Below are 15,004 nucleotides of genomic sequence, written 5' to 3' on the forward strand. Positions count from 1 at the left end.
TCCCTCCATCCAGTACACTCGAAAACATACTTAAGACAATGCTATGCCAAATATAACAATGTCAGGTTTATTTGTGTAAGCCAACATCACATAGAGTACAATGTCTCAATTCTTTAATTCTCAACTTAACTAAATGCAGTTACTTAGCAATGTCCAAATAAAACCATGGCAGGATCATTCTCAATGCAGTGAACTTTAGGGTTTGCCCAAATGTAAGCAGGTCTGCTAAAGAAATTATAACACTTCCTCATAGTAACACACTTGAAGAACCAACATTTGGAATGACCAATATACTGTATGACACTGATCTACTTACAAAAAATGCTTTTACCACAGATTAAAAAAAAACAAACTCAATACACTGTGTAAGGTACATTCATACAGTACCTGTTACGTCTGACAGCTGACTACATGGATTTACAAAGAGCTGTAGTCTGTCATGTGAATGACGAAGATGCTGTGGTATACGAACAATCATCTAACAATGAACTCATCACAGTGCTGAATACACCTGATGTTTCAAAACCAAAGCAATAACATCACTGCACCAGTTTACTGTGTAACACAGCCAACCAATACTGACATATTGTACAGCCCACCGCACACGCGCACAAACGCGCACACAGCCAGCAATGTTCAGGCAACACTATGCATTCCAATGTCTGACACATAGCACTGTCATTCTCAGAAATCCAAAGCAATCCCAAGGATTTAAACAGTCCTCGCTCTCGCTCATCATGGTATGAAGGGATAGCATGTCCTGACACCAGCTCTCACACAAACATGCATGTGTGCGCACACACACATACAAACACATACACATTCATATACACAGCATGTTAAGAAATTGAAATGTGTGAATGAACAAATGAGTGGTTCAGAGGTAATACAAAAATAAGAATACATAGAAAGGTACTGTTGAATGCTGATGGTGTGTGTGCATGTGTGTGGTCTTGCCCTTGAATACTTTGGATAAGTTTACAAACTTTCTCTCTTTCCTCTTTTTCTCTGTGCTATTTCATTTCTACATCTGTCTGTTTTTTTAAATTAATCATCCCTTTACACACTTTTCTCTACATCTCCCCACTCCTCTTTTACATGCCCCCCCACTCCTCATGCCTTTGTCTTGTTCCCTTCCTTTTCTCTGTTCCCCTTTTAATTTCTCTCATTCTTTTTTTTCCATTTTCTCCCAGTTTTCTCTCTCCATTTCTCTGATTTTTGAAAAAATGATGAAGGCAATGCTCTTGGATATTTGTCCCTGAAGTGAGAATGTAACACAAACTGAAACACGTAGTTACAAGCTGATGAACATTATCACGGTAGAGGAAAAGAGGTTGCATTATATTTAGCGTCTCCCATTGTGTGTGTGCCTGTGTGTGCGCATGTCTGTTTGTGTGCATGTAACAATCACTACGGGGACTCACTCCTAAACTGTGTGATTCCTATGTCACACTCTCCTGAAGCAAATGCTTTAATTAGGGGGAGCTTCTCTGCCACTCTATCTCTCAGTCTTTGGTGCTGTATAATTTGTTCTGTTCCCATATGCAATGAGGAGTGGAGAGGAGAGGAGGTTTATTTTTAGTTTTTTCAGCAGGTTGTCTGGCTGGAAGAAGGGACAGCATGGCTCCAACCCCGGATTAGAGACACCTACAGTGACACACAGCACACAAGCTCACAAGCACTATTTAGTCACACACCGGCAGGTAAGCCCTGGTATAGTACATGCACACAAGCAGGTGTATTGAGCTGCAAAAATGCTGTAGAATGTATACATTGTTCCTCACTTACTGCTAATATAAACAGAAAACTTCAACTGTGCATAAGCTGTAGAGAAATTCATATATTGATATATTGAGTATATCTACAAAGCAAATTAAACTGTAATGGCAAAAAAACTCCAAATACTAATCTGCTGACATTCACTGACCTTGATGTTATCTGACTGCTACCTGTTTACCCTGTGCGTTTGTATTAGTCAGTGCAAATGTACTCAAGGTGCCTTTGTTCATGTTTTTTGCTTATGTGTGTGTGTGTGTGTGTGTGTGTGTGTGTGTGTGCGTGCGAGTGCGTGTGTGTGTGTGTGCGTGTGTGGGTGTGGGTGTGTGTGTACTCTCTCCGACCTCGTTCTCTCAGGTTGCGGAACAGTTTGGAGGATCCTCTCCATACTGGAGGAGTTTCTGTCAAAATCTTCTCCAGCTCCTGTGACCCACGGACAAAAACACACAATTTGTGAGTGAGTTTTCCGGCACACAATAGCAACACAAACCTTCACCTTCAAACTTCAACCAATGACTGTCACATAGAGAGACACAGAGAGAGGGAGAGAGAGAGAAAAAGGGGATTGCATGCAATGGAAAAATGCCATTTATTCTACTATTATATCTAAAATGTTATTTTCCTCCAATCAAGTGAAAAATCGCATTTAATTAATCAGTGTCTTTGTATTACTCTGTTTTTGTATTTAAGTTTTTTTCAACACATGAACTGTACACTGTACTACACATTGACTATAAATAGGTAACCTGTGGAGATTTGACCACTAGTTGCTCAATGGAGCAATGTTTTTATTAGTGGTATCCTATTTTGCTTGGGTAACATGATACACATTCCTGTAGTCATGAAAATACGTAGTACACGCAAGCCATGCTTTTTCATTGATAAACAAATGTGGGGGGGGCTCCTTGTCTATCATATATATTTTGTATTTTGTTCTCTCTTTCTATAAGTACATTTATGTAAGTAAATCTGAAATCCATCAGTAAATTTACTTAATTTCAAATGAAAATTATAACACAATAAAGTCTTCAGGAAGTAAAGGGGTCTGGATACTTTCTAGAGCAACTATTGAACTGTAAACCCCTGGACTTCTCTGCTTAGTCTAATGCAACAGGAACTTTGACTCACAGTGGCCAAACTCAGGACAGACACTTTGCCTCATCAAAACCTGCTCAACAGTACCTCTTTTTACAGTATTGGTCTTCGTGCTGTGCAGAACCTGTTTCTTGTTTTGTGCACAAATGCAATCTAAACTATTTCAGGCCTGGCACAGCATCCAGTGTTAAATTCCTTGTGGAGGCCAGTAAAGGTTTGAATTGTCTGATTTGTGTTTTTTTTTTTTTTTTACATATAGTGATAATGACTCCAATAATGATTTGCAATCACACACTGATGCTACACATAGAACATTTACATTTACATAAAGTAACTCCTCAACAATCATGGGAAAATCAGGATTTTAATTTTGCAGAGTACACAAAGCCTACAACAGATGTAACATGCGACAGATGCCTGCAACATGGAAGAGTAGAAGAAAGAAGAATTAAGAGTATGTCTCCCACCTGTTTGGTCAGGGACCTCCAGGGCCTCTTGTCTGCCAGGGAACGAGACAAAAGAGGAGAGAAGAAGAAGGGAAAGAGGAGAAGAGAGTTTGGGTGGGCTCAGTCTGATAGCATCTGTATGATCTAGAAATGGGTCTTAATGTGCCGGGTACAGTCACAATACACACACACACGTACACACGCGCACACGCATACAGACGCACACACACACCGACAGACACACACTGTATATACACTGTCATCATCACAAGCCCATTTGCACTGTCTAAAGTGCCCTGTGCTTGTCTTTGTAGTATGCGGAATGTCCCCGTAAAAGCACATACTACTTTTGTTCTGTTTTATACAACAAAGTTCATCTAATTCAACTTCAAAGGGGGCACTAGAGGATGTCGGTTGCTGAGAGGGTATGTGAGGCTGTATCATATGTCAGTGAGCCAGGGTAGATGTAAACACACACATACAGGTGCACAGTTTGCACGCAATACAATCACATGGCCGCTGAAGAAAGGAGCGGTAGCTGTTTTTGGATGGGTGTTTTATGATTACCTCAACTGGTAAGGACATCTTTAAACCAGTTGCCACAGAGGAAAAAGTCTGTGAAGTGTCTGGTTTGGATATTTATTGGTTAAGCGAAAAGGTAAGAGTAAGCAGAAGGAATGTGGACAAGTAGAGGAGAGTGTGTGTATGTGTGTGCGTGAGTGTGTGTGTGTGTGTGTGTGTGTGTGTGTGTGTGTGTGTGTGTGTGTGTGTGTGTGTGTGCGCGCGTGTCTGACTAACATTAACCTCAGACTAAACAATAGCTGTAAAGCCATCTGCTTTGAGGCTGGTTGGCCAGGACTAATCTGTTACAACTGTCTGTAGGCTGACAGCTGACAGAAACAGCAAAGACATGCTTAAGCCCAGGATTTTAATGTGTTTTAAAACTTGTTTTTAGTACATATATACATGTATAAAGATCTATTTTTCACTTGGCACTGACATCCATATTGGGAAATCAGGATAAGGTCTGTATTGTTAGGCAAAGAGAATTTTAATGCATGATTCCATATACACTGCTCAAAAGAATTAAAGGGAACACTAAAATAACACATCCTAGATGTGTATGAATGAAATATTTTAATTAAATACTTTGTTCTTTACATAGTTGAATGTGCTGACAACAAAATCACACAAAAATTATCAAATCAAATTTATTCATCCATAGAGGTCTGGATTTGGAGTCACACTCAAAATTAAAGTGGAAAAACACACTACAGGCTGATCCAAGTCAAAATGAGGCTCAGTAGTGTGTGTGGCCTCCACATGCCTGTATGACCTCCCTACAATGCCTGGGCATGCTCCTGATGAGGTGGCGGATGGTCTCCTGAGGGATCTCCTCCCAGACCTGGACAAAAGCATCCGCCAGCTCCTGGACAGTCTGTGGTGCAACGTGACGTTGGTGGATGGAGCGAGACATGATGTCCCAGATGTGCTCAATTTGATTCAGGTCTGGAGAACGGGCGGGCCAGTCCATAGCATCACTGCCTTCGTCTTGCAGGAACTGCTGACACACTCCAGCCACATTAGGGCCAAGCATTGTCTTGCATTAGGAGGAACCCAGGGCCAACCGCACCAGCATATGTTCTCACAAGGGGTCTGAGGATCTCGTCTCGGTACCTGATGGCGGTCAGGCTACCTCTGGCGAGCACATGGAGGGCTGTGTGGCCCCCCAAAGACATGGCACCCCACACCATTATAGACCCACTGCCAAACCGGGCATGCTGGAGGATGCTGCAGGCAGCAGAACGTTCTGCACGGAGTCTCCAGACTCTGTCACATCTGTCACAAGTGCTCAGTGTGAACCTGCTTTCATCTGTGAAGAGCACAGGGCGCCAGTGGCGAATTTGCCAATATTGGCGTTCTCTGGCAAATGCCAAACGTCCTGCATAGTGTTGGGCTGTAAGCACAACCCCCACCTGTGGACGTCGGACCCTCATACCACCCTCATGGAGTCTGTTTCTGACCGTTTGAGCAGACACATGCACATTTGTGGCCTGCTGGAGGTCATTTTGCAGGGCTCTGGCAGTGCTCCTCCTGTTCCTACTTGCACAAAGGGGGAGGTAGCGGTCCTGCTGCTGGGTTGTTGCCCTCCTACTGCCTCCACCACGTCTCCTGATGTACTGGCCTGTCTCCTGGTAGCGCCTCCATGTTCTGGACACTACGCTGACAGACACAGCAAACATTCTTGCCACAGCTCGCTTTTATGTGCCATCCTGGATGAGCTGCGCTACCTGAGCCACTTGTGTAGGTTCAGGTAGCGCAGACTCCGTCTCATGCTACCACAGAAGTGTGGTTGACTTGGAGTTACATTGTGTTGTTTAAGTGTTCCCTTTATTTTTTTTTAGCAGTGTATTTTAATGTCACATGTAAATAGAAATAATATAAAAAATCAGATACAGTCCACATAAGCCATATCTTAATGCCAGAGGTCAAAATGGAACCAAGGTAACAAAAATAACTGCGTGTGAAACTGAAATGGTTTTAAGAATTGATGCAAACAAAGAATGTCATTTCTGAATTTTTCAGATGTTTTCAAAATGAAGTGGAAAGGCTGTGAAACGTACTTCTCGGTTCGCTCATGGTAACCGATTCGATGAAGTTCTGTGGAGTCATGTAGACCTGCCCTTCATACTCCACAGAGCTGAACATACGGAAGCGATGCTCGTGGGACGACATGTACACGTCTCCGTCCTCAAAGTCAAACGGACGAGCCTGCAGAAATAAAGCCAGAATGCAAAACAAAATATACTGTTATTCACTGTGTCCCTGTTGATTAGCTACACTATTTTGTTGGTTTTATTATCTTTTGATTATCTTTATTATCTACCATCTTTTTTTTAAAGGTGGCAGGCATTTGAAAATATTAAAAAATCACAACAACACAACAACAAGTAGCTGGAGACAAAGGAGTGCATCTTGATTATTGCAATATTATTACATTACTGACACTATACATAAAATCATATTTAATGATGTGACAGGAAAGGTACATATAAAAATTGATTTGTACTATTCAACCAGCAGATTCACATAATCCTTACAGTAATTTGCACCAATGATTATTGTTTGAATGCGACTTTCCAAGCTGTGATAGTTGTCTGTAAAGAGAAAACTCCCTGGTCTCTCATACAAACAGAAGAAGCTCAGATACATGTGCCTCTTCACTGCTTTTGAACCTCTATAATGAGGAGATCCATCTATTCTTGGCATCGACTCTATCCATTTAGCTCTCTGAGATTATAAACAGTCAGCACCTCTGGCACAATACAATAACAGGAGAACAGGGGCACACACAAACACACTTTCCCACACAAATACTTCGTCACTACTTTCTACTTGATTAGCATCTCATACTCGCTCTGTGCAGAACAAGGGCTTCAACTTGATTAGCTGCAGTTTGGGAGAGCTGCTACGCCAACAGATTGTGCTGCATGAAGCTGCGTAATTAGCAGAGAGGTTTCCAAATTTAAACCTGTTTAGCCGCCGGGCACAGTGCACCGAGGTTTCTGCTCAGCTCAGCTAACATGCTAATGAGCACACAGATTCATTCATAAAGCTTTGATGGTGCCTTCACCGAGGGGGCTTTTGAAGGCATGAATAGGAGATGAGTGCTCAGCTTCATAGGAATGCACTGTAATCAAGTGTAAGAGCACAGACGCCCATGGCTTTGACTCTCACTAATAAATGAAGTTTATAAAGTTCTGCAGAGGCAGCTAGGTTCACATGCCATGCATCAAAACATGATGTGAAAGTAATGTAAGCTCCTTAGGAAAAGAATAATTAAATGTCAGGGATTTAAAATTAGATTCAGTCTGGTACACTGTGTTCTTGTGTAGCTACAATGTCACGTAGCCACAACTAAACCTGCTCCTGTTGCTTGTCTTGTTCTCCTGAATGCACAGCAGATGCTCCAGGTGTTTTCCCCTTAGGCAGCCCAGCATTCTTCATTCACAGCTGTAGCTTTTGGTCCATCTCCAATGTTTTCTCAGAGCTATCCTTACACTAACCAGCCTGTGCTCCCAAGTTTAGTTATTTCAGTTTAGTTAAATGAAAGTAAAATCTAGCCAGTAAAAGATACAACGAGTCTCACACTGAACTTGTCTCTTTGTCTGTGCCAGTATCCAAACTGCTTGGCTTTCGTAAATTGAGGAGTTCTTCTAGCAGAAATGGGAACACAGCTGCCAGACTTAGATTATTCCCAAGAGGTCTTTAGACTGTCAGCACAGGGCAGCTTCGCCGAAATGCCACTGAGTACCACTCTGGGGGAGCCATTGTCTCCTCATGTGATTCTACATGCCATCTCTAATGTTCAGACATCAAGTCGGTCTGTATGCCAGTCATTCAGAATTCTGACAGGATTCTTTTCAGAGGTTTTGTTTAGATTGGTCCTGTCCATCTCATGCTTCAGGATTCCTTTAGGCCTGTTCCCCAGAGCAAGGAGTTCTTGCCCCAAAATCCAGGTCTCTGGAGCCACAACTGACCCACTCTTTTGATTGCTGGTAGTATGGTTTTCTTGTTTCCTTTTGGGATCAATTACTTGTTTCCACTATGTAGGGATGTATGTTTGCCTGCAGCTTTGCTCTATTTCCCTGCAGGTGATTCCTCTCATTTTCTTTAAATGGAATTATTCAGGATCCTTATAGGCTACATTTAATGAGTAACAGATGGTTGATTATCCCTTTCCCCACTGGAGCTATCCTGTTGCCAAGTTGTGTGGCTATCTAGTCAACTTGTCAGGTAGCCTGTCTGCCTACCTATAGCTTAGCCCACCTCCTTTAAACTGGCTACCACCCCTTCATCCCAGTATCCCAGCAGACAACTCTTCATCTAACCTTAGATGTTTACACATACACACAGTTTAAATTGATTAACTACTCTGCAATAAACCATTAATATCAGTTAATTTCAGTGGGCCTACAAGGAAACAGCTGTTATTTCAATGTGCCAGATACATATTTAATCAACATTGCATATGTTCAGAAACCAAGTTGTATCTTATCTCATTTTTAAGTGAGTGTGCTCATTTAGGTTAATACAACCACTAGACTCTATATTGGTTGGTGCCCAATATTAAAGGACTTGGATTGGGGCCAAAATAAGGCAATCAGGAGTAAAACAGCCAATATCTCACACGTGTTCACTCATTAGCTGTCTAACATCTGATGTCAAGTTAGTAGTCTTTATGACATTTTGATGTAAATATTAATGTAAATGTTATCCAAATATGTTTCTTTTTAGAGTACTCTGTTGTCTCTGACTTCTGTCATTTTTAGTTCAGTGGGGCAATGCTCCTTTCACATGAGAGACCAAAAATGGTGGCCAGGTAATTATTACGTTGTGGTGCATTTAGGGCACCCAGGTAACTCACCTGGTAGATCACGTTTCCCATGTACTATGTGACCTTACTGCAGTAACCGAGGTTCAATTGTGACCTGTGGTCCTTTAGTGCTCTCTCTTTCCACTTTGTCACTTTCCTCTGTCTATAAAGGAAAAGCCAAAAAAGTGATCTAAAAAAAGTAATTGTGGTTTTCTAGTAACAACTAAATATGATAAATAATTTGGAAGGGCAAATACTAATTTAGTAACTGATATGCACATAACAAATAAGTAATGACTAGTAATTGGGTTGTGCCATTTAGCCTGATTGAGGAATAACTCTTCAATAAATCTTTATTTCATCTTTAACCTAAAATAAATAATGTGCACTCAAGTGTATATCAAGCCAAAACTTGTGAATCAGTGTTAAAAACAGTTAACAGTGACCCAAATATGAAGGTGGAAACTGTAACATATTAAACCGCCATCCTATTCTTGCGTAACTACTCTAAAGAAATACAAAATCTACAAAATTTCTGAAGAAGACACACAGTCCAGGCATTGCATACATTTCTGTATATGCATTAACACATGTATGTGTACATGCTGACACAGCATGCATACATCAAAATAGTATGCAGATTTACACATATGTAGGATTTAGGGCTGCAAATAACAAATTTTAATGTTTGATTTATCTGCTGATTTCTTTTTCAACTAATCGTCTATAAAATGTCAAAAAATAGTGGAAATGCCAGCCATGGTCTTCTCAAGCCCAGTGCAATATCTTCAAATGTATTGTTTTGTTCAACCAACTGTCCAAAACCCAAAAATATTCAGTTTACTATCACACAAGACAAAGACCACACCAATCCACTAAGCACACCACTACAATTAAATGTCTCGAACTAGATATTGTTTGGTGTTTGTTTCTGGAAACTGATTAATCAGTTATCAAAACTGTTGCCACCTATTTTTTTGTTAATCAACTAATCATTTCTGCTCTACTAGGAACTAATCATTACAGATGAATCATTTACTGAATGTTCAAAAGTAGTTCAGTAGTGCGTTTACTAAAGTGTTGTCCTTAACTATATGATTTTGAGGCACCTGTTGTACATTTCATAGAAAAACATTGTAGTCTTTACTCCAATACATTTATTTGACAGTGATTTCAGATTTAATTTTTTCATTCAAGGCATATCATCTTAAAAATGCTGAACCCATAAAGTAAGTAAAACATTAAATGCCGCCAACATATTAATGCACCAATAATAATGACACTCATATAATAAAGGTAACAAACTAAACTTCCGGAAAGGTCCATTCAGCATAACAAGTAACCTAAATATTTTATTTTAATTGTTTATGGTTCCAGTTCATTTTACTGCTAAAAGTGCTAAAGTAAAAACTTTGCGTGCAGGACTTTAACTTGTGATGGGACGTTTTTAATTTGTGCACAGCAGTGAGCACACAGCTGCCTGACTGACAGCAACATCCTCAACGTGTTGTCATTTCAGCACCAGCACGAGGGGAGAGCGCCATTCCTGCATCTGCGCGCGCACATCGTCCAGCGGCCAAGCACTGAGGGAAGTGTTTCCACTGGGCGTGCTGAAAAACCAATGACACGGTTTATCCGCCTAAGAGGAAAACATCTAAACTGCCAGAAAACACCATGGCTACAAAACAGAAGTAGGCCCGCCTCACTGAGCCTCTGTGGGCCTAGCCTTTGCGGAAGGAGATGTTAAAAATACCCAGCGCTCTCTGCCCTTTCGCTCAGTGGGCTGTTGTTTTTAAGCCACAGTCCACACCGAGGTCCCCATGTCAACACTGAAGACAACACATTTCTGCAAACGACCTAGCAAGTCGCTACGTATCACTAAAGCCTTGCTGCTACCGTTACCAGTGCCAGTTTAGTCAACTCCTACCCTTTCCTTGGCTTCAACGGTCGGGATGGACGGTAGCAAACCGTTGATGCTGTGACTCCCCATCCTCTTCCTGCCTCTGCCGCTCGTCATATCGTTGTAGAAATAAAGTGCCACGGCGCCTCCCGTTGCAAGACACATCCCGACAGCCAGACACCTCCGTGTCCTTCCTCCACTGACCGTCTGACCACCGACGAGCTCGTTTCTCGCCGCCGACAGTAGGTTCAGTCGACTGGTCAGGGCTACAACTCTGCGGAAAGCGGCCATTGCTGCTGCTGCTACCGCTGTGCTGCTGCGATGACAACTTTGCGGGCAGCACAAAACTATCGCGATTCCTGGCTTTCATCGCGAGATGTGCGGCCCCTCTGTTGATGCTCAAGTTGAGTACAAAGTCCCATACAGAGAGGAAAAGATTTGATGCTTCACTGAATTACAGTTAGTGATTAATTTGAACCGTTAATTATAAACAGTGAATAAAGATGAAGATAAACAGTGGACACAATTCACACGGTTACATGAATAAAATTCTACCAAGAAACTTTTCAATATGATACACATTAAGTCCTGTAACATAAAATTGATATAAAATGACTTTAAAGTCCAAATGTGTTTTATCAACTGGTCATCATAATTCACCATAAGTGGCGGCCAAAGTGTGATCAGATCTTTGACTTAATGATACATAGGAACGTCATATCACAATCTGAAAATGTTATAAGTAGTTATTAAAGTCCTGCATTCATAAACCTACTCCAGCAAAAGTACTATCAGTATTAAGTGTTATCAGCAAAATGTACTTGAAAGGTAATAACTCTCATTATGCTCTTTGTCACAGTTATGACATTATTATATAAGATAAAACAAAAAATATTATCACTGATGCATTACTTTGTTTCATGTTGTCACTGGTGTAAGTGTTCATTTTATAGGCTGCTGTCGAGTAGTTTATAACAATACACTATATTTTATATGTTGATCTGATGAAACACACATCCTTCTCAAATTTGGTTGTGTAGAATTATAAAGTAACATAAAATGAGAAGACCTAGATTGAATTATGTATTTAAGTGTGTATTGTGTATTTTCTACCAGTGCATAGGCCTACTTCCCATGAGAAACTGGCAAAGTGAATGCATGCTGTGACCTACAGGCAAAATTTGGGAAATCAGAGTCAAAAGCAGTTAGAGAAGCCACATTTGTTAAGAGTCAATTGCCTCAAATATCTTGAGTCTACATCCTTGAATTAACTTGAAAAAAGACATCTCAGTTTACATGGGGGAAATTCTAAGTGACCCATGACATCAACATATGTCAATCTTCTTCTTTTCATTGAGGGTCAGTGCATCAGAGCATCAAATTTCCAGTGGGAAGTATAGCATCAAAGGAGCCAATGGAGAGCAGATATCAAAAGAATATCAAAGATGAACTCTTCATTTAAGTCTTTACATGTAGGACTAATGTTAACCTGATGGGGCTTTTCTTATGACTTTGATGCTGAGAGAATAAAGGAAAGAAGTCAAATAGATGGGGCTGTCACCTGTTCACACATGAAGCATGGTGGATCACCCCAACCAATGAGCTCCATTTAGCCAAAGGTTGAAAACAGATCAAACAATGACTAACCTCTTGGTAGAAATACAACCTTTAAAAGGCTGATTATAGCTATTGAGCCCATAATTTGTTGCTTTGATTTTAATTTTGCTCGTAACCCAAACAAGATTAGCCTATTGTGGTGACTAATCATCACAATAAGTTCCCTAATTGGTTGACTGATGGAGATAAAAAAAAAAAGTTTAATAATTAATGCAAAACTGACCTGTAAAACAAATCCTCAGATGTGTTCCCACAGCTTTGACATCTAATTAAAAACCCTTGACAATTCCATATTGAATGTTGCAAATCTAGCCATTTCAATTATTTACATATAACAGATGTCCAGGCAGAAACACATCAGGTCCTACACACCCTCACTTATTGTGGTTGATTTTTGAACTCCAGACCTAACATAGAAGTGGTGAGAGTAAAATCTCAGATGCTTATTTACTTTCTATCTGGCAATAGCTGATTATGGTTAAATTAAACAAGTCTGCATTTTGGCCTTCTGAACCCTGCATTAATAACCTCTAGGCCACGTATTTAGTTATTCCATTACCCAGGCATTCGATTAGGTTGTAATTTCTTTGTGAGTGAGTGTGTGTGTGTGTGTGTGTGTGTGTGTGTGTGTGTGTGTGTGTGTGTGTGTGTGTATGTGTGTGTGTGTGGGTGGGTGGGTGAGGGGGATAACCCTGGGGGCCCCCTCTACTTCCATGACTGCAATGGCCAGCCTCACATTGTCACAAACAGAGCAGTAAACCAATAGAAAATACATGTCAAAGAACATCATGTGACCCTGGGAACTGGTTGCTTGCACCTTGCAAGGAAATGTGGCATTGTAGTTTACACCTTCATTGTGGCCGGGTCAATATCTAATATATATCAGGATCTGATCAGCCTGGAGGCGATTCGGATCGATCTTGTCTCCTTTAAAAAAAGTTGCTTTTTTTCGCTGGTCATAAATATTAACGAAGCGAGGGAAACAGGGAGAAGGACACGCCACACACATAGCAGCCCACTTAGTTTGTCTGTCTCACACACAGCAAGCGTACATTAACATTGCATAGACTATACCGTATGTGTGTGTGTGTGTGTGTGTGTGTGTGTGTGTCTGTGCGTGTGCGTGCAAAAACATCGAAATGAAAATGAACATGCACACGTCTCACAATGCCTCTGTCTCCCTGTCATGCTGGAGAAATCGACATGAGTAGAAAATGAACTGCGTATAGCGACCACACACAAACACCTCTGCACCTTCAACTCATTCATCAACGCAGCACCCAGGGGAGGGGGCAGCTGCGCGCGCGCGTGCGTTCACGAGCGCGTGTCTGTGGAGCTGCCAAAATCAATGGCATATAGGCTGGAGCGTGGGCCCCTGTTTCACCGCTGAGATAAAACCGCAGACTGAATCAACCACGTAAACTGCAGCTTGACCTCATGGTCAACCAGCGCAGATCTGAACCAATTCAATGACAAAGAAAGGGTTTAAATTAAACATTTTGTTGATGTTGCGAGTCAGTTTCCCATCATTGGAAAGAGGTGGGATAAGTGACCGCGCCTCGCATTAACTGGCAATCCATAGTTGACCCTTTTATTAGTCCATAGGCTACACTGCAAATGATAAAGAAAATGTAGGAAGCTGATATGAAATACCCAGTGTAAAAAATTCACATGTCATTTTATCAAGAGGGTTTTCTTACATTTACAGTAAGTGACCTGTACATTATGGTCAGCTATCACACAAATAAGTATACGGTCACTGGCATATGTTCAAATGATTAAAAAGATGTACAACAAACTCGGGTTATTTACATAAAGAATTAACAGCTAGCCTACTTATTTTCTATGAAGACCTTCAAGTGTCAAGTGTCGGGGTATTATCTAAGCTTGCAGTTCAAACAGGTATATCCCCTTCCTCTGGTTGTTATTGCCTGATCCCCTTACAAGATCCCTGCACTTTGAAGCATCTGTGTCTTTGATTCGTCTTTTAAGACCACAATTAAGGATATATGGGCTCCTGCGCTGTTCAAAGCATCGTGGAAAGATCAATGAGGGGATTGACAGTCAAGTGATGTCGTTTGCACAGGTGGGTGTGGGCGCGTGCGTGCGTGTGTGTGTGTGTGTGTGTGTGTGTGCGGGCGCTGTAAACGTGCGGCTGGGTTACATAAAACAGGGGCAATAAATCAACAGCCGAGTGCGAAAATTACGCAAATGGGGGCTTTCCTCTCTCTCTATCCCGCCGCACCTGAGTCATTTCGAAATGGGGGCGTGGGGTTGTAAAGCGTTTAGGGTAATGGCAATATCACTTTCATGCTGTTTGACACAAACGCGCTCACTCTCTCTTCCTCTTTATGTCCATCTCACACACACGCAAGTTGCAGCTGAGTTGCGCACTCCCCTGCGACTGCCTAACGTCCACTCACACAGTTTAGCCCGGAACTGGCCGCTAAGTGCCCGCGAGCAATGTGACATTGCGTCTGCAGCGCTTCAGTGAGGCCGTTGTGCTGCTGCAAGGGGAAACACGGGGAGAAGCCTGACAGGCTAATTTTTATTAGCAGTTTTTTAATTTTCTCTCCGAGTCCCTGCGCTCTCTGCATTGAAACTGAACATCAAAGGTGAGGCAGGAGAGCGATGAGCGGAGGGATGAAGGGGCATCGTTTCAAACGGGAACAGAAATGAGCCATAAAGGGAGGAGATCGGGGCGCATTTGCATAAAAAGGCAACCCGGGGTGAATTTCCATAGGGGGTATTGCGTTATAGATGTGGAGTGCAGTATGTTGCTCTCACTGCGCT

At 41.6% G+C, this 15,004-nt stretch overlaps 1 protein-coding gene across 1 annotated transcript in view; it reads right to left on the reverse strand.

Annotated features, from left to right (window-relative positions):
* micu3a (mitochondrial calcium uptake family, member 3a) overlaps positions 1-10,885 on the reverse strand; it is a 30,417-nt gene extending 19,532 nt beyond the window's left edge. The window contains exons 1-4 of the mRNA XM_041933466.1: positions 10,622-10,885; positions 5,942-6,089; positions 3,339-3,370; positions 2,121-2,199 (exon numbers count right to left, since the gene is read on the reverse strand). Coding sequence (XP_041789400.1) covers positions 2,121-2,199; positions 3,339-3,370; positions 5,942-6,089; positions 10,622-10,885 — 523 coding nt within the window. The remainder of the gene's footprint in view (positions 1-2,120; positions 2,200-3,338; positions 3,371-5,941; positions 6,090-10,621) is intronic.
* Positions 10,886-15,004: the final 4,119 nt, after the last annotated feature.

The sequence above is a fragment of the Chelmon rostratus genome, chromosome 3 (genome assembly GCF_017976325.1).
Source record: "Chelmon rostratus isolate fCheRos1 chromosome 3, fCheRos1.pri, whole genome shotgun sequence".
Lineage (NCBI taxonomy): Eukaryota > Metazoa > Chordata > Actinopteri > Chaetodontiformes > Chaetodontidae > Chelmon > Chelmon rostratus.